The sequence below is a fragment of the Myripristis murdjan genome, chromosome 1 (assembly GCF_902150065.1).
Source record: "Myripristis murdjan chromosome 1, fMyrMur1.1, whole genome shotgun sequence".
NCBI classification, from domain to species: domain Eukaryota; kingdom Metazoa; phylum Chordata; class Actinopteri; order Holocentriformes; family Holocentridae; genus Myripristis; species Myripristis murdjan.
Window position 1 is genome coordinate 31,007,674 of NC_043980.1, and position 20,561 is coordinate 31,028,234.

The window sequence follows — 20,561 nt, forward strand, 5'->3', positions numbered from 1 at the left end:
TACAGTAATTTGGTATTTAGTAAGTGATGTTTATCTGCCCTCCCTCTCTCCCCTCCTCCTTCTCTCTACAATAGCTGCATGCTGACAGAAGATACTGTAAACGAGCACAACACAGTCCCTGTGTATGAATATGTGCACTGAAAAAAATAAATCTGAGTGAAAGTAAATTTTACTTAACTGAATTTGTGATATTAACACTAAAAATTCAAGTTTGTGTCTTTACACAATTATATCTACTTGTGAATCACTTTGTGTTTGTTAGACACACGAGAAAAATATATTTTTTTGTTCAACAATAATTATGTATGTAATGCAAGCCAATCTTCTTAATTTCACAGTCAGTACAAAAATAAACCTTGTTATTTTTACTCTTTTCCAGTCAGTATTTCAAAACACCAAACACTACAATACCCATGAGTTATTTGCGCCCCTTGTGGTGCATTGTGGGAGCATTGTGAAGAACCCAGTTTAAACTAGTTTGGACTGAGCGCCATCGAACTTGACCAGAAATTTAACGTGAGGACCGAAAAATTCAATAAGGTAAGAATAAAGGGGTTTGTTCTTCTTTTTTGCTTATTGTCGACAAAAGATTTAACCGGATGCTTTTCGTGTTATCTTAAGATACCGTACTTTGTTTAGAGCCAGGCAAAGGAGCTAAGTTACACGACTTGCTAACACGGTGTTGTGGTGTGTCCTGCGCAGTTTTAATCAGAGACGGTCACCTTGCTTAAGTTTATTATTGAAACGGTCGTGACTGGTGACTGGACCGTCCTCACTAATGTAACTGTGGATACAACGTAAATCATGCCGTCCTCCTGCTTCCGCAAAATAGTTTAATGCGCGCAGCGCGATTAACTGCGAGTCGCGGCATTGCACAATCAATAATCAACTAATAATAATCAACCAGATCCAGTACACCTGACCGGATGGAGTGGAAAAATTTACAATAGAAAACAAGCGTGAGAGCGTGAGATTGAGGCTGAATGCGGCCAATGCGTGAGAGTTGGCAACCCTGACACACACACAAGCTAACATTGTAGGATAATCAAAGGCCGTTTCCCGACGTTTGCCCCAATCAAAATAGAACGTGAGTCGCTACCGACACAGTGAACGGGAGCACACAGACAGCTGACACTCTGTGTATCACCGTGAATACAGACGCCTGAAAACGCCTGCTGCTTCCCTTCACTGAAAACACGGAGTTATAAAGACCCACGGTAGGCAAAAAAATCAAAAGATGCATTTTTGTTTTGTTGTCCATGCAGCTGTCCCTCTCCCGCTACCCGGGACTGGGGAATACAGCACGTTAAAATATTAGTAGATTAATCTTTCCCTGGTAAACCTTGTGCCCCACCGTAAAACTAGAGCGTTTCAATATGTAAAGAAAAAGTTCGACCGGCCAAGAGGCCTGTTGCTCTTTAGGAAATACAAATTATATGATCATAATTAGAGAAAGAACAAGGTAATAAGTATTTGCAGCTGCAAATAGACCTACCGTTCAAAGCAGAGAGAAGCAAAGGTAAAAGACATCAGCAACAGAATAATAATGAATTGGTCTGTAATTGTAGGCTAATAATCTGTTGTGTAATTTAATTGGTAGCTGAAATTGGCTAATTAAATTGCAAATGCAAGACTACAATATTAACAAGAGGCACTAAAGTTACCATTAACCTTACAGGTGAGCAGTGTTAATTTCATCAGAGGAGACTAGACGAAATACATTTGTCAATGATGGTTTTTTGAATGATTTTTTTCATGACGAAAACGAGACGAAATCAGTACCCTTAAACACTGACTGTGACGAAATTAACATGCATTTTTGTTGACGAAAAAAGACAAGACCAAATCATTAAATGAAAACTTAATAAAATGTCTTTACTTTTTCGTCACAGACTTTTAAATTACAATCCAAAAATTGCATTCATTGGATGCCCGTTTGTTTTTCTCCTGTGCTGCTGTGTGTTTGTGTGTGTTTGTGTGTGTGTGTGTGTGTGTGTGTGTGTGTGTGTGCGAGAGAGAGTGACTGAGGAGCACACACCCACAGGTGCTGTCTGAAGCACAGCGCAGCTAGAACAAAGTTAAAACAGCAGTGCACTGACATAGATTGTGTAACAAAGTGAAGAGTTGCCACTCTGCTGTATTTTCACTGGCTAACAGCAGCACACTGGCTTAGCTTGTCTATTCAGAGAAGAGGTATCACTTCGGCTTATTTTTCAATCTATGTTATCGCATGCACGCTACTGCTCGTTCATTGGTAGCTGAATTGTTAGGTCTGTTTGATAAACTAGTTAATTTTTTAAAATAATAATAATAATATAGCATATTGTTAAATTAAAAAAAAAAAAAAAGCCAACATGATGCGGGTCAAAGACAAAAAAAAAAAAGACTATTGACTAAAACTAGACTAAAATACTTTGCCAAGAATGAAATGTTTAAGTCAGGTTGTGAATGATATTTAAACAAAAACATCTGCTACTGTGTTGGATTCTTTTATTGGCAAGTTATTCACTGTGACATTTTATCTCTATCAGGTGGTTCTCGGATCAAGAAAGCTGCACTGATTGAAGGTATGTTAAAACACTTGGTTAATTGTAGTGGAGAAAGCGGGGCAACAAATTCATTAAATTAGTTTATGAGCCACAAGACAAGGCATAATTTCAGATGTCCAAGGTTTTGTTATCCTAGGTTTACTCTATGAATCCATGATGAATACATTCTAATCTACTCCTATTACCTGTGGCAAATTATCAGTGTGTTTACCTCTTGAGGTTGTCCAAATAGATTTTATAACTTTCCCTGTTAAAGGCTGCCAAATTTAAGCTCTCTTTATTTTCTCGGTTCTTCAGTTTCATATGCTCCATCAAATCAAAAACACTTATGTTTTTGATTATTGTTTTACATAGAGAACTGATTAAATGACAAAAATATCCCATTGTAATGTATGTTGTGTTTTATGCTTCAGTTTAATCAATATAGATATGGTTAATAAGTGTGCACAGTGGGACATATGTGTGAGTTAAACAGCTATCTGTATATTTTGCTTAACTTAGATCTTATTCTGTTGTACTCAGATCTTATTCTGTTGTACTTAGATCTTATTCTTTATTTTTATTTTTTTTATTTACTTAATCTGTAATCTGTGGATACTGCTGAAAAAATGCGAATTTCCTGCGGGATGAATAAAGTATCTATCTATCTATCTATCTATCTATCTATAGGCCTAACAGTAGACTGAGTTAGTGTGTATTGGATGATGGAACATATACCCTCCTCTCGCATCATGCTTGTGTCACGCTTTTGGAAGAGTCCTTGTAAAAATTGGTTGTGTTGTGGGTATGTGTGATACAAAGATTCCATACAGATTTTTGTAAAAATCATACAAGGATTTACACACTCTACAGACATAGTCTACAGTTTTAAGATTAGTTCCTGATTAAAGTATAAATTAATCACCATCAGTGGTGAAACAATAACTGAAGTTCACAATTGAAACAAGACACATTCTGGTATTGTAGCATTACCATTTTTGTAGGCAATTCCAGTTTTGAAGAAGCAGGGCAATTAGCATGTTGACAGGAGAAATTTCCTGTGGGTCACGCCTTTACCTATTGTGCAATTGACTAATGTAAATGATCTACAAGATAAATGAGCACGTTTTTTTTCTCGCTTTTCTCCCCCACTATTGAGGTCAGACGAACAATCAGAGGAGGTTTAACGCTGTTAAACAGAAGCCGAGCTCCTGACCGCAACCTGGATTCACACAGACGGAATAAATCTATCAGCTAACCTCCACTGGAGAAACCACAAAATTTGCTTCTCCTGGACACACATGACATGGATTTGCAAGATCTGTGCCTTTGTTGCCCCTGAAGCAAATGAACTTTTGAGGCACTACAGGTTAAGGCACGACCACAGCGAATTTCTTCCCTGTTTACATGCTGATTGCCCCTGCTCCTTCAAAACCTGGAATGCACTTAAATCCCATTTGTCAAGGAAACACTCAACTAACAAATCAGCAGTAGAAGTAGTTAGTTTCAGTTGTGAACTTTGCAGTTCTTGTTTCTCTGGTGAAAAGGATTATTTTCAACATCTTGGAGTTCATCTAAGGAAAAATGAAACTGTGCACTGTGTCTTCAGAGAGTGTGATTTTTCCACAAATGTTTATGGAACGTTTGCATCACACAGATCCCGACAACATGAAGTGCATTCTTTAAGCGATTTCCGGGCCCAAATTCTACATGAGTCTGTAAATCAGTCAAATATTACAGATGATGTTGCTGTGGCACATTGTTCTAAGGCATACGAGTGTTCAGAAGAATATGAGTGCTCAGGCGAGTATGAACCTGAAGAATTGAAAGAAGAAGAAATTGAACAGAAATTAGGCCACCTTTTATTAAAATTAGAGAGCATTTATAATGTGCCAGGCAAGTGCATTACTGAGGTAGTTGCAGAGCTCCAGTTTATATCCACAGCAGTGTCAGGTTCTCACATAAAAAAGACTGTAAACTCATGTTTAAGGAAGCATGACTGTGTTCTTGATGACCACGTCGTGTCAGATTTAGTCAAACAGTTGAGTGAGTCAGATCCCATTAGCACAGCATTGAGAGCTGAAGGCCCTCTTTCCACATCTTATAAAAGACGAGAGTTTTTTAAAAAGACATTTAACGTGATTGAGCCTGTGGAATACTTTCTGGACAAGAGGGAAGGTCGGACCTTACAGTATGTTCCCATACTGCCATTATTGTCACAGATATTAAGCCTGAAAGACATACAGGACAAAGCTTTCAACTCTTCATACACTACTCAGGAGGGACAGTATAGAACATTTCATGATGGAACTCATTTCAAAGAAAATGCACTTTTGTCCAGTGAAGATATAACTCTCCCTCTCCTTCTGTACATTGATGATTTTGAGATTTGCAACCCGCTGGGAACGTCCCGAAAAAAACATAAGATCACCGCAGTTTACTGGGTATTGGCAAATGTCCCACCACAGTTTCGGTCTACACTGAAGTCAATTTATTTAGCTGTGCTTAGCAAGGCTGTGGATGTAAAGTCATATGGTTACAAAGCAGTGCTAGAGCCACTCTTAAAAGACCTTGTTCATTTGGAAGAGGAAGGAGTTTTTCTTCCTGTCTTTGGAAAGAAAATCAAAGGCACAGTAGTTAGTGTAATAGCAGACAATTTAGGTGCACATTCAATTGGTGGTTTTTTGGAAAGTTTCTCTGGGTCTTATGTCTGTAGGTTTTGTTTGGGAGGGCTTTCTGAGTTTCAGGAAAAAGAAGTAAGAACTGGATCCTTCCGTGCCAGAACAAAGCAGGAACGTTCTCTTCATGTGCAGGGGGCTTTAGAAAGCCCTTCTCACAAACACTGCTTTGGCGTGAAAAGGCAGTGTGTCTTAACTAATGAACTGAAATATTTTCATGTCTTGTCTGGGTATCCACCAGACTTGCTTCATGATCTCTTCGAGGGAATAGTACCCCTGGAGTTGGCTTTGTGCCTTGATGTTTTCATAAAGAAAAAATACTTCACTTTGTCTCAACTTAATGACCTAATCAGAGCATTCCCCTTCAAGTGGACCGACAAAGCTGACAGCCCGCAACCTGTCCCACTGAACTTCACCACCAGAAAAAGTGTAGGTGGAAACGCTCATGAAAATTGGAGCTTATTGCGTCTGCTTCCTTTCATCATTGGATTCAAAGTGCCACAGAGTGAACCAGCATGGCATCTTCTAATGGATCTTAAAGACATTGTTGAACTGGTGGTTTCTCCATTTCACACAGATGACACAATTAGATACCTTGACACCAAGATTTCAGAACACAGGCATAGATATAAGCAGGTTTTCCCACAGGCGACATTTCTCCCAAAGCACCATTTCCTTGAACATTATCCACAACTAATCAAGGCTTTTGGACCAGTTGTAGCTCTGTGGACAATGCGCTTTGAGGCGAAACATACATTTTTCAAGCGAGCTGTTCGACATACAAGCTGTTTTCGCAATATTTTACTGTCTCTTGCTGTTAAGCATCAATTAATGCTTGCTTACCACCTGCATGGCACAGACATTCTGAAACCTGCCCTAAGTGTCTCAAATCTCTCCAGAGTTCATGTTGATGTCCTAAAGGAAAACCTACAGGAAGCAGTACAAAGAAAATTTCCTGGAGAGACATACATTCAGGTGGCCAATACAGTGACCTGCTATGGCACCAGTTACTCAGTGGGAATGATCTTGCCCTACGGATCCACAGGAGGGCTTCCAGACTTTGTTGAACTGAGTCTAATCTTTATTGTGCACGGCTTACCTGTATTTGCTGTGAAGTGTCTAGGGTCATGGTACATTGAGCATCTTCGGGCTTTTGAGTTGGAATCCACAAGACAAGTGACAGTCGTCCAGCAAGAAGAATTAACAGACTCAAACCCTCTTGCAGCATATATTGTTGAGGGAAAGCGATATGTCACTTTGAAGCGTCACATTCCCATGCAGGATTAGGTACTTAAATACTGTAAATGTTAATATGTTTTTAATTCTTCCTTTTTCTTCTGTTCATTGCTATAACTTTGCAATTCAGGTGATTTTAAAATTTCCCAGAATTTGAAAAAATGCAAAAAAAACTACTCCCAAATGTCACCTAGTTCCCTCCCTGAAAAGTGACCTGTTTGTGATTTGTGTTTTTTTTTAAGTGATTTGAAGTTTGAGTCCCTGCTTCAGTCTGACACACAAAATTAACAACAACAAACACCTCTATGTCTGAAGGGTGGCTGTTGTACTTTTGTTAGTATTATGAACTTAGTACTTCAGAAAAAGGTTTTTCATTGTTACTGATATTAACCACTTCTGTGTTATTAATAAGATAACAGATAAAGCATATTTTAGAATAGAATCACTACAATATTTAGCCTTTTTGATAAGGCTGCTTAGAAAATTAAAACAGTTGCAACTAAATTTACAAATTCACTTGCTCCTGTGATGTTATTGAAAACATAAAGCCTCTAAGCATCGCAACTTTTACCACAACTTTTGAAAAACCTTCCACAAAAATCAGGAACTTAAGTGCCTTTTGTTTTGAAAGTACACAGACAGTACTTCCGGGAAATCATCAGCAGACTGAATAAAACATCTAATAGAATGGTTAAAATGTTCAGTGTATTAGCACCCCTTAAACAGGCATATGTCCTTATGATGTTTTGGAAGAGAAATAACACTTTGAAACATCAGTTTAAGTGTTGACCCGTCTTTCAGATGGATGTAAGAAAGCAGCAGAGGAACTAGTAGCATTCTTGCCTACGTTTGCAGGTTGAGCAGGTGGGGATTGCGTTGGGGTGGTGGGCTGCCACTCCATTTTTATTATTTTTTTAATCAGTTTGGGTTTTATTTTTTTTTCTAAAACAGTTGTCAGGGTTGTGGAAAAGCAGCAGGAAACACTGAGTAAAGTTGCAATGACTGATTAGTTATCAGCTTTTATATTACTCTGCAACAGTTTAGCTTTGGGTCAGTGCTTAATTCGTTAGGCTTTGTTTCAAACTAAAATCATAAAATTGATAATTTTTCACATTGTAATAAGATGTACCAGTAATCTCATTTCCCTTTTTTTTCTTTCTACAGACTCAATATGTCTGCCAGACTTCGGGTCATATTTCAGGAACAAATACGCAAGCTTAACTTGCCTTCTGGAATCCCCCAGACCGTGGAGGAGTTGAAGAATATTGTACGAGAGACATTTGAAATTGAGCAAGATTTCAGTTTGCAGTTCCAGGACCAAGAGTTTGATGGACAGTTTTTCACTCTCTTTGAAAGTAAGGAAATAAAGGACAAAGACACCATCAAAGTGGTTCTTTTGGAAAAAGAGGTCATCTTAACATTTGAAGATTGTCTGCAGTCTCCAAGGCTCCGAGAGAGCTTTGGAAGCAGTTCTCTTGATTCATCAGAAGATGCTGGTCCCTGTTCTGCTGCATCCAGTGATGTCACAATTCTGAGTTCTTCAAGAAGCACCTCCTCCCTTCGTTCTGAGTTTTGGCCTGCTCAATTTGAGATACCTACCTTCTCCCTTGACACTGAGCTTATTCTACGAGCTGCCAATGAAGCTTATAATAAGGATGGAACTCTACTCAGCAATCCTGCTGTTAAATCCAACATTTTGGACAAACTAGCAGAGTCCATCTTTGTCTATACTGCCTATCCTTCTCGAGCGCAAAGGGAGCAGGTTGCAGAGGCCCTGGTCAAGAAGCACCCATGCCTGAGAGACCCAGTGTCCTTTAATGGTTTATATGCTTGGCACAACAGCTTGAAGTACAAGCTCGGCAATTACAGAGCAAAGGTTAAAAATCTTGGACTGCCAGAGCTAAATGTAAACTGTCTCAAGAGAAAGTCAGCTACTGATAAGACTCCAGCAAAGAACTTAAAAAAGGCAAAGAAATCTGAGGTTAACTACCTCCCACCCCACCCTCTAGGGGAAACTGATGAGACCCTTGAAAAAGAAAGAGTAGAACTTCTCTATGAGTACAAGAAGAGAGATAATGACAGAACCATCAGTGAGAAGATGGCAAAAACATTCTCTCTCCGTCGAAATGACATCATCCTGAGTAAACCACATGTGATTGACTTTAAAGCCCGATGGCCTGCCCTCTTTGAGCCTTCTCAGGTATGAATATCTAAATAATTTTGTCTCAAAGTATTTTTGTAAACCATTTGGAGGCAAGTGGCTTAGTTGGAGGTAGCTGCATAGGATTTGCATATATGCATGTATCCATACATGCAAATACTTCACTTGCTGAAACCAAATGGCTAAGAAAACTAGTCTGACCCCATTAAATGTTGCCATTACTGTTGTTTTAGGGTTAATTTTTCCACCTGTCTTGCCCTGTTTTTTCTGGAGTTCTTTCTGTATCTAATGATATTTTTTTCTATCTCCCTCTTGGTCTCTCTTCCAAGATTGAGGAGGAGTTCCGAAGAATCACACTGAAGCCATTACAGTCCACATTCCTGGGGAAGTTGGACCAGCACTCAACTAAACTGCTCAGCCTGTACAGGAAGAAGGGAGGCGCTGTTGGGAAGAAACTGAATTCAACTCTTGACATGTTAAATGAGGCAAGTACTTAAAACTATTTAGATGTTAGTTATATGTTGTGGCTTTTCTGATGTTTATACATAACATTATCTCATTTTTTGTAGGACAACAGCATTGAGTCCCGAAGAGAAGCTGTCATAAGAGGCCTTATTCTCTATCTTGGAGAAAAGATGGAGGATTTAATCAGTGACTACAAGGTAAATGGATATATCCCTGCCATTGTTCTGGTTTAAACAACAGCCTGTATGAGACAAGTCAGTGCCTTCTAGGATACCTGATGGTGGTTGTGATGAAGATGTAGCTTGGATTCTCTGTGGTGTATTTCACAGATTTATGATGATGACGATGCTGCAGCTGTCCAGGAGGCCCTTCCTACATTTGTCCTCAACATCTTTGTGGTCAGCAAAGCTGGGAACGAAAGCCAAAAGCAAGCTGGAATAGCCATTGAGGGAGCTGAGGTACTTTTTGGTATCCCCGATGTGGCACATGCTTGTGCGTACCTCATGGGCCTCATCTATGCCCTGGAACTACAGTACCCTAAGAAACTGAAATACACCTTTGAGGTCTTTCAGAAGATTTTCCTGGAGCAGGAAGATGGGAATAAAAAAGTCTCCTCAAAGGTACATGATCTCAAGATCAGTCTTCTTGCCTGAAAGACGCACAGAGGTCATAGACGGTAGAGGGTTTGTGGGAGCTCCCTGTAAAGCTTGGCACCTTTTGGCACTTTTTGGTTTTATACTACAGTTTCTCAGGTTATACTATATACTAAGACTGGTGTTTACTTAACGTTGTGGAGTCATTTTTTTTTTTTTTTTTTTTTGCACTTTAAATGGCTCCAGTCAGCTAAACCAAAAAATTTTTTATTCTGCTTTATGAGACTTTCTAAATGAGACTTTCTAAACAGTAAGACATTCCAGCAACAGGGCTGGGCGGGCTGTACTTCCACTTGTATGGTCACGATATTGTCTCGACTTTGGTAAGATCAACCAGCAAAGTCTAGGAAAGTGGAAAAATATGCCATGTTGTTGGAGCTGAAATGGCTAAAACATCCACTTTGGAGGTTTGTTGGTTTTTGTCTTTGCATTATACTGTTAAGATAATCCTCAGTAAAATATTGGATTTTTATTGAGGACAAAAGCACAAAATGAGTAAACAACAGGTGCAGCTGAAGAATTTATCAAGCGGTGACAGGAGGAATAAAGTGCTCTGATTGGCTCATTCCATTCTTACATGTGAGAGCAGCTTTTTAATTCCCAGACACTTTTGACTGAGGAGAAATCAACCAAAAGGCCTCTCTCTGCAAAAAAAGGACTTCAGATTCATGATGTTTTCCACACCCAATAATGACAACAAAAATATTTCAGTGAAAAATTACATATTTTAGTTTACCTTCCCTTTTAAGGCATGTTTTGTACATGTCTAAGTTTCAGCTGTATTTTCTATAGAGCTAGTATGTAAATACCTGCTTCTAGCATCAGTCCTGCACCTGTGAGATCTGACCGAACCTTGAAGCTAAACCAAATTTCTTTTATTCTGCTTTTTCATATATATATATGGTCCTTGTGAGCCTGTTTGTGTTTTAGTTTGTAAATACATTTAGGCAATGGACTTTTCACAATTGAAAAAAAAAAAAAAATTGTTTGGAAAAGATTTTGTCATATTTTTTCCATTGTGCTATTTTGAATGGGGGAAAAAAAGAGCTGACAAAGTTCGAATATTGGCTGGGCTATGCCTTTAAGATTTTTTTTGCTCTCAGTTAAATTGATAAAATTTAAGTTTTTAATTGGTAGCACATAATTCATGACTAGCCCGATTTTTTTCAAATTTTTCTTCTAAATGTTTTACAGTCTCTGCTGTTTGTTTAGCAGTGTAGACAAAATATATATTTCATATTTTCTAATGTGTTTGAAAAAAATCAGTTGTAGCCTGAAAACCAATAGAATCTGCCGAGCTCATGTTTTATTGTCAGATTCACCTGGTCCCTCCTCTGTTCAGGCAGACAACAATTCTGAAAAGATTAATGAATGTCGAGACAGGAATGCAGGCTTTTCAACTGAGTGCAGTTTTATAATGTACCATTTAGATGTGCATCTTTTTCTTTCTGTACTCTGTTAATAAAGCAAGATGTGGTACAAAATAAAGTGAAAAATGTTTTTTTCTTCCATTTTATTATGCTGCAGTATCCACAACCCCAGGAAACACCAAGGTAATGGCTTTGTGCTTGTCAACAGGCATTGCTATTGGCACAGGAATTAACACTTAAATAGTAAATGTTATGTTAAAAATAAAAATAATGTTTGAAAAATAACTATATCCCACTTCATGTAATAGGGAAAGTACTTGATATGAAAAATTAAGCTTGATCTACATAATAAAAATCAGTTGACCTTACTTGCAGAATTTATTTCAAATATATAAAAAAAACTAGTACATGCAACAAATAGTTATGCTTGATGTACATTATAAAAATTAAGCCAATTGTACATGGAAGTTTCATTAATTATGTTTAAAAAATGAAGTATGTTAAACAAAAAATAGTTTTGTTTGATCCACATAAGATCAAGCTTGTTTTACTTGAAAATTTCATTTCTTACATTGAAAAAATACAGCAGTTTATACAAAGACTAGTTTTGTTGAATCCACAAAATAATATTAAGTTTATATTACATGAATTTTATTTTTCATGTACAAAAATAAATGAGTAGTTTATACAAAGAATATCCTGGCTTGATCTACATAAATAATTTATGCAAAAAGTTGCCTCAATTTTTTTAAGTAGATGTAGTAGGATATTTTTATCAGTGTGTGTGTTTCAGAGGCACTGCAGCTTGTTACCTGATGTAAAGCGACATCAGCTCCCACCGGCAAATCTGATGCAGCGATTGAAGAGAGCCCCTACGATGAACTACGTCGGAGTCTCACAGGTGGCGAAGACTGACATCTCTATCTCAGACGGCGACTATGAACTTCAAAGGAGCGCTAGGCAATTTTAGAGCGAAGCTTCATCTTTGTGTTTCACCTGAATAGGCTTGACGAAGCTCCCCTTTGTCCTTGGACTTTCGTTTTTACCCGACAGAGAATCTAATCCCACTGTCAGTCAGTCTGGACCACTCAAACGTCAGCTTTTGTCTCGATAGCCAGTTGTGTTAGCTTGGCTTTCCTCAACCATTTTGTTAAAGTTAGGAAAAGGTCTTTTAGGAAAGGTTCGGTCGTGACGGTTATGGTTAAGAAAAGGTAGTGGTTAACAACACCATGTTCACTAAGGTTAATTAGTGTGGAACATTCTTACTGAACTAACATAGTTATTTAAATGACTTGCACTTGCAGTTTATAACCTGAAGATGTAATCATTTTTTATTGAATGTCAAATGTCATTATTATTTTTAATTTAATTTTTAATGGTATAAATAGCTTCTTACTGACTGTAAAAGTAAAAAAGGCAGGAGGAGCTGAAGGTGAAGCCCCACTCTTGGTGGGGTTACTGAAGCCTATAAAATGAAGTGTAATACTAACTTGAATGAGCTTCTCCATGGACCAGATTAAGATTAAGGTGATATAATAAACTTATTCACTGCATCAGATTTTGAGGTCATTTTGAGTTATTTTATAGAAGTTACTGGACAAGAAAAGTGTGGAGAGGAACCATCACTCATCCGGCCCAAGTGGTAGGTTTATTCAGCCACGCTAGCTAAAAATAAACACAGTTCTGGCTTTAGTCAGGACTCAACCCAGGGTTCTGGAGTGAAGGTCCGTATGATTGACCCATCCCCCACCCTCACAATGTCCTTCCATGACTGACTCTGCTGGTCTTCATGCATCATGGTGCGTCTGGCTCCAGGCTCCCATCTGACTGGTTAAGACGCATTGCCAATAGGAAAAGTTGACCTTCTGACCCACCACTAACCCGTACCTGTACCTGTAGCGGCGATTATGTCCGATAACATCCATTCAGTGGAGTGATAACAGCTGAATTGGGTGGGATTTTGGTTTGTTTCTGTCTCTGTTTCCGCCTGCCCTGCAGAATATATTCCTCAAGGGAGACCATGAAGGCAAAAAATGAGTGGTTGCAGAAATATGGTGCTCGTGGAGGCAATATTCAATCACGCTATTGAAGCGACTTGTAGAATTATTGAGATGAATAACAAGTTCAGCTCTAACTTGGGAGGCCAATGATGAGAGGACGTGAAGGGGTACTATTAGCTTCCTCACTTTTTCCACAGGAATCAGGGGCCTTCCTCCAAAGCATGAGAACGAGTTTATACTTGCATCAGTAGGCCTTTAACAGGTAGCCCATTATATTATCACATGATTGAAATTTTACTGTGGTCATTTTGCATTTCAATTATTTTGCTCCATTCAAAATTCAAAGAAATTTTAGAAATGTTGCAACAATAGAACACATATTAGGTGTGTTTCCACCAGCAGTTGGGATGAAGAAGAGTTTCTTTCTTTCTTTTTTGGAGCATATGGCATAATACAAAATAAATATTGAAGCTTTCTCATGAAGAAGCAGCACCCAGTTTGTAGGGTTTGGCTTGTTGTGGCCATTTTCTTCATTTTGATGTGTCTTTTTCAGTACTTTCTTTGTGTATTTGTGCAATATGCCTTGTATGTTAAAGTCGGTCCTGCCATGTGTTTACAAAGCTTGAAAGGCTTAAAAGGGAAAGAGAATTTTCATATATTTACATGTTCCAGTGCTTACACCCAATGAATGGATCTTCTTCAGAATAAGGTGTTTGTGGGCTCTTCTAAAGCCAATCCCACCCTTTCCCAACATTTTTCTGTCACAGCACCCTTTAAAAGTATGCAAAATCTCACCTCAGTCTAAAATGTATTAAAAAAATGTACACTATGTGTCCCTCTGACGGCCAACACACACACGCACAGACCATAAGTGGTTATTGAGAAAGAGAGAGAGAGAGTGTTGAGTTAAATGTGACTTACCGTCAATGGGAAACCTGAGCCCGGGACAATGCACACAAGCGCCCTATTCTGGCAGGGATGGATGAGCGGCAGACACGGAGCTCCTGGTCCACAGCCCTCAGTCGCTCCCCGTCCTTGTTCCTGATGCAAGTTAGCCTCGAAAAGCCGAGTTGGCACAAATTTGTCATAGAAAAGGGTGTCAGAATTGCAATGGCGCTACTTGTAACTATTGGGTGCTCTGTCTCCAATGATATCCTGTCCAAAGCCATGTTTTGAAATTTTATTTTTAATGTATGATCTCCCCTGATCTCTGCTCCTGTTCCGGCAGTGGTGGGTTTTCAGAGTTTTCAAGCGAACATGAACTCCAGCTGTCACGGATCCAGTCAATTCATCATCACTTGCTCTTGTTGGCCGTGTTGATTTTTCAAACAAATAAAATCCTCTGCATCCTTGAAGGCTAATGATGGATAATTTGTTGTCAGGTGCGTTTTACGTTTGCTCAGAACCATTGTTTGGTTTGACAATTTCATACCACACACCAGGCACATAGCAAGAGGCATGATGGGCCTTAAAAAAAGAGAAACCATACAATAAATAGCTGTCATCGCGCCGTCTTTTCCTTGTCTTGAAGCTGGCCTCTATTACGTTGGCTGCTTAGCTACTGGATGATGAAGTTGATGGCTCAGATTCAGTGTTATCTGATTCTAGAGCCCGTCTTGTTTTTTAGCTTCATGCTACACTCTTGTAATGCATCACACAGTAAAAAGACATTGTAGGATGTGACGCTGACCTCGGCACTGACATTATGATGTGTGATGAGGAAAGAAAGGGTCATGTGAGACACATTTAGATGACATATGAGAAGGAAAATGATTTACATTTTCATGATAAGTGATGTAGATACAGATTTTTGGAATCTTTATCCATTTTATTATGTCAGCAACATCAGAATATTGAGTTTTAATGGCACCCCTGATGAAGCCAGAGTGCACCCCGGTTGAGAAAGGCCGGCCTGTAACTGTAACCGTGGCATAAAATGAGCAAAGAGAAGGACAGTTGAATACATTAATCACTATTATTTGTGTCATAATTATTCTCCAGCTAAAATTTCACAATCGTGACAGCCCATTTGATGTTGAAACTGACAGTCGTCATGTCCGATGCTCAAAAGATGAGAGTCAGTATATTCAGAGCTCAGACTGGAGCCATCAGTAAGTCAGTTACTCATAACGTCAGAAACTTTTAATATTCATAATTTAATGGATACAACTGGGTGAACATAAACACATTTTGTATGCATCGGTGTTCATTGGAGTTTATTTGACCCCAGGCTGTTTTAGGCTGTATAAAACATACAAGAAATATCAACATTTTACACACATTTCTTTTGATTGCTGTGGATGATACCGAGGGAACTAAAACCTGCGATTTACAATCTTCAAAACACTCCCCTCTGCTTAAGTGCCGTAACCTAACATAACCACTGATAGCTAATACAACATGGGGGAGGGGAAAACATGATTCCCACTAGTACTTTGATGTATAAGGGGTTGATTTGGGGAGCTTAAGTTTAATTTAAAGGGCTATTTGGGTCATCAAGAAACAAAGTATCTGACTCATAAACATGGGCTACAATTTTAGGTATAATAATTTTCTGGAGGTTTAAATGGCTGGGTCAAATTGACCCCAAGAATGAAAAATGTTAGTAAATTTGAAGATGACAGGAGGGTTAAATATAGATTGTGAACTGCTTGATGGTCTAATCATCACTTAATGATCCTAAGTACCAACTCCAGTTGAAATCAGATCAATGAATTACTATGACAACAACAGCACTGGACTGGAGCGGGGCTTCAGAGGAAGTACCATTTATTACACTGATGTGGGAAAAGTACAGCCACTGAGTCACTGCCATTTTCACCATAAGAATAAGGTTGCAGGCCTTGTCCACTGAGCATAATTTTTTATGTCAAGCTCCCTGACAATCATGTAGTTCTCACCATGGTCGCAGAAAGATGAAGCCCTCACTCCCATTCTGAATGGCCTCTGTGCTTGCAGGGGCCTTTTTATAGCCTGGCTCGCCCATTACAGGCTGGCATGCCTCTGTTTCTTTTTCGTAATGATGTGAGCATGAATAAATATTACAAGTGTGCAAGTGTCCCGATGTGTGTATGTGTTTGTGGGTGTGTGTGTGTGTGTGTGTGTGTGTGTGTGTATGCTTGTGCAGCTGAGTAGGTTTGTGGTTTGCGTGCGTATATGCATGCTTGCACATGACATGCGTGGGTGTAAGGAAAAGTGTCTGTGTGCGTCTGTACAATCACATTTGGTATTTCAGCCGTGTCTCTTGAGCATTCAGCAGACGCATCCGACGCTGCCCACTAGAGGCATTTTCCCAGAAAGTCTCCGTACCAGTGAAGCAAAAACTCCTCAAATCAGACTGGCTGCATTCTGTGCTCTGGGCTATGTGGCATAGATATCAAGATGACTCCAGTCTTCCCCCATGCAGCCTGTTTTCATTCACCCTCGAGCAGAGATGTGTACCGCCCAGCATGGCAAATCTCTGCTGGTCGCCTCGTGTTTTCTCATCACCATTCCTCACCTGGGGAGTTGCATCCAGCGGTGGTTGCATATGTGAGGAGAGCGCAAGAGGAAGACAGAGAGCGGGAGAGGGAGAGAGAGAGAGATGAAACTTTCATGAGGCGCGGGGCTACTGGGGGCAACACAATGAAAATGCAAAGATTGAACTTTTCTCCAGGGCTGAGGGTGGGGTGATGGGAGTCAGGACAGCCTGGGAGGGGAGTAGGAAGGGGCGAGGCAGGTGCGGGGCTGAGGGAGACGGGGAGTAGAAGTGCGGGGCGAAGAAAGCCCCTGGATGTGAAGAAAGAGGGCAGACTTATCATTGGCATTCTCAGCCCACGGTTCCTCTTGTCCTTTCTCTGTCCATATGGCCCCTCTTATTGTTTCCCCCTCCTTTAATCTCACATCCTCCATCACCTTCGTTCCTCAGTTACTTTGCCCACCAGGTCAGCTGACCCACCCTCCCCTCGTTATTCTGCTCCATGCTCTGGGGTGTTGTGGATCCGGGGACGAGAGCTCTGACCGCAGACTGGTGAAAGCGCCAGGAAGCTGGGCTGGGAGGTGGCAGATGTCTGGGTGTCACCCTGGAGGATCTGGGTCTCCACAATGTCTTCAAGTCCTTCTTTTGTATCCACACACACACACACACATACACACATACACATCCACCGGCTCCACTGTTGTCCCTCCCCACATCATCTTGTCTCCCTCTTCCAGGAAATGTGCGGTGCCGCGTTATGATCGATGGGTTGCGTTCAGAGACGGAGCGGCCCCCACTGTTTGTTTGTCTCTGTTACGCACGGCTGCAGAATGACAGCTGGGACCAATGCGCGGCTCTGAGTCTGTCTGGCAAAGAAAAGTTGGGCCTGTTTGGTTTTTCTGATCTTGTGTCGCAAAGAAAGAAAGAGGAGAGAGTGTCTCTGTGTCATTTGGCTCAGAGATGAATACCCTTGGTAAACCATATTCATTCTGGGCACTTGTGGAATTCTGGATATTACATGCTGCTAGTCGATTTATGACATCCAGACTTGATTATGCAGCAACAGAAATCAGCGTGATGTTGGCTTTGTGTGTGTATTCATGCATGTGGGCACTTGTGCATGCATGTGTGTGCGTGCGTAATGGAGTCTATCTGAGGAATAAAGAATAGAGAGAGCAGGGGCCATGTGTGTGTAATTTGTGTTTGTGTATGTGAGCGCATAACATTATTGCTCATCTTTGCTTGTTCATTATTCTAATCTCTTCTGTATACATAAGTGCTAATTAATGTAGTTAATATATGAGCATGGGTGTTTGTGCGCGTGTTTTATCTGTGTGTGCGCTCGTGTGGTTTGGCAAGGCATTAAAAAAGTGTGTTATCAGCAAACAAAAGAGAGGAGAAAAAAAAAAAAAGATGAGAGATGTATTTTCGATCTGTAACTCTAACCCAGGAAATAAGGGAGGTCTTATCTCCTGAGCTCATCTAGCAATGAATTTCGCTGTTATTACCCAAAAATGAAACCCTAAGCATTTGCTCATCATAATTCACAATGATAAACTCATTCAGTAATTCCCTTTATGCAGGCTGGTCTATTGGAAAGCAACAAAACCTACACTGGGAAACGCCCACACTATAACTCTGCACTGCAGCTTCTTTTCTAATGGCCATTCTTATGCGATCTACTGTATGTCCGGTCCAATTTGAGGGACATTTCTTTAGTGATGTGTCCGTGGCATCCTGATTTGTGAGGCAGAGAAAGATCAAGATGGATTTTTATACAAAACCTGTGAGAAATAGCTTTCAAACCTTCACTTGTGGAAACCGACAGCCTTGAAGAGAGCAGAATACCAGGGGACGATGACTCCGGTTTTGTTTTGTGTGCCGTAGTCGAATCAGTGTTCATTTAGTGTTAGCTTCTCCCAGAAACGGAGCGTATTGAACAGAGAATAACAACTGAGAAAAGGACGGTGACCCTGATTTTGCTACTGATTCTGTTCACAGTTAATTATGAGACTTGATTTCCCAGAAACATCTTCAGGCTGACGGGGTGTTTATTAAAGGATACGGCCGTGTGACCCCCAGCTTCATCAGTTTTATTACAGTTTTTTTTTTCTTTCTTCCTTCATTTTGTGATTGCCTTGGCTCATTTCTGCAGTTTCAATGTGTTCAATTCTTTGTGCAAAGAACCAAAGCGGCTTGCCAAAATCTGACTTTGGGGGACCAAATGCTTAAAAACAAAGTGCAAAACATTAAATCACAGCCAAATTTCTCACAATGCCCCCTCTGCTTTTAAGTGCAATATTAAGATATTCTACCATAGAGATTGGTTGCTGAATATTGCACATTTATGCAGTAACTTTACATTATTGTAGACATAGAGAATGTAACTGTTGCCATATGATACAATCACTGAAAATGTATAATCTGAATTTATTTAATTTATTTTAAAAATCAGTGATAACTAACAAGGACCAAATTCGGTGTTCTGGTGCATGGATAAACATGATGTATGTTTTTGTATGGTGTGAGGGATTCTGAGCCCACAGTTGAAGTTATATGCTATAGAATTTTATGTTCTATAGCATATAAAAGCATATATAGCATATAATACAGTCATGAAAAACTATGAGAAAGAACTGAACTTAGAGCAGCTTAGTAGTTTTTTTTTTTCCTTGAGGGAAAAAAAAAAAACATTGCTGAAACATTAGTATTTATTAAAAAACACAGTGAGGGGGTAAAGAGTGCATGACTCTCTTATCCTGTATTATGTAGCGTCTCCACCGCCCCTGCCCACGGAGACATCAAAGGATTTCTCATCGCAGCGGGAAAAGTTTTGAGGTTGGTAAAAAACGGACCGCTGAACACAGTTGTTGTATCATCATATCATCATCCTCATGAAATATACACAGAGAAATGCTGGCTGGCAAGCTGGCTACACACTGCTTTCATCATGGAGCTGCCTGATAGATAATGCATGATGCTACGGCATTCCAACACAATATCCTGTGATATTGATGTAAACATTTGCCTACGGGGGGTTTTATGCTGTATGCATCTTGTATGCCTGCATGATAAATACTATTGTTGCAGGGATGAGAGAGAAGGCTGAACAGATAGATGGACAGACACAAACAAAGAAACAGTTGGATCGAGTTTTCTCCAGGATCTGTGTTGCAAATCACTGTTGCCTATCCACACATACAGCAGGTTCTACTGTTTATACTGCAAGATCATAATATACAGGTATTTTTTTTCTTTTTTTCACTGGAAATATCTTCTTGCTGAAAACAATTTGTCAGTTAAAAATCCCACTAAGCTTGAAAGCAACAAATCATTACTGGCAATATTTCAATATCAACCAATAACTGACAGGAAAATGATTGAGGTGACCTGTCTGTTATTGTATATATTTTTGCATTTATTCTATTTAATGTATCTGCTTTATATTGTACAGTGTGCTTTTTTAGGTTTCCATTGATGCTGCTGTAACATAATAATTTCCCAGTTTGGGATCAATAAAGTAAATCTATCTATCTATCTATCTATCTATCTATCTATCTATCTATCTATCTATCTATCTATCTATGTCTCAATAGCTCAACTGTCAAACAAGCATCTAAAAGTAATTAATCTGCAAGTATGTGTGTTTTTATGACCAGTTGATAACAAGAGTGTAAATTCTGGAGAATTAAAATAGCTGGTGAATCTATTCCACTTCAAGAGGAGCTGCCATAACCGCAGTTGTTATTAAATAGTAAACATGCAGGAAATATGTATTCCATACGTATGTTTAATTCAGCGAGCCAGATGTTGTTTGCCAGTCAAATAGATTATAAGCCTATAATTTACATGTTCTGAAAAAACAAACAAGAAAAAAAAAAAAAAAAAAAAAAAAAAAGGAAAAGGCACACCTCAACCCCAAATAATTTACGCGGGTGCTGGTAGCCCTAAATCGAAACAATATCGCGTTCAATCATATAGTAAAGGACCGCATGGAGACTTTCCCTTTTTTA

The 20,561-nt window shown here is 39.5% G+C and overlaps 1 protein-coding gene across 2 annotated transcripts; it reads left to right on the plus strand.

Moving 5' to 3' along the window:
- Positions 1–456: 456 nt before the first annotated feature.
- LOC115364458 (uncharacterized) lies at positions 457–10,722 on the plus strand. 2 transcript variants are annotated; one of them, XM_030059039.1, is made up of 6 exons: positions 457–540; positions 2,532–2,567; positions 7,607–8,642; positions 8,933–9,088; positions 9,173–9,265; positions 9,398–10,722. In XM_030059039.1, exons 3-6 carry the CDS (start codon positions 7,614–7,616, stop codon positions 9,719–9,721), a joined length of 1,602 nt encoding a protein of 533 aa, XP_029914899.1. In that variant the 5' UTR covers positions 457–540; positions 2,532–2,567; positions 7,607–7,613; the 3' UTR covers positions 9,722–10,722. The 2 variants fall into 2 exon arrangements, with proteins under 2 accessions (XP_029914899.1, XP_029914908.1); XM_030059048.1 differs by lacking the exons at positions 457–540; positions 2,532–2,567 and adding an exon at positions 6,177–6,493.
- The last annotated feature ends 9,839 nt before the right edge of the window (positions 10,723–20,561 follow it).

Coding starts and splice junctions, on each gene's coding strand:
- LOC115364458 (XM_030059039.1), top strand. CDS start 7,614: ATGTCTGCCAGACTTCGGGTCATATTTCAGGAACAAATACGCAAGCTT. Junction 9,089..9,172: donor CTCTTGACATGTTAAATGAG/GCAAGTACTTAA, acceptor CATTTTTTGTAG/GACAACAGCATTGAGTCCCG. Junction 9,266..9,397: donor ATTTAATCAGTGACTACAAG/GTAAATGGATAT, acceptor TGTATTTCACAG/ATTTATGATGATGACGATGC.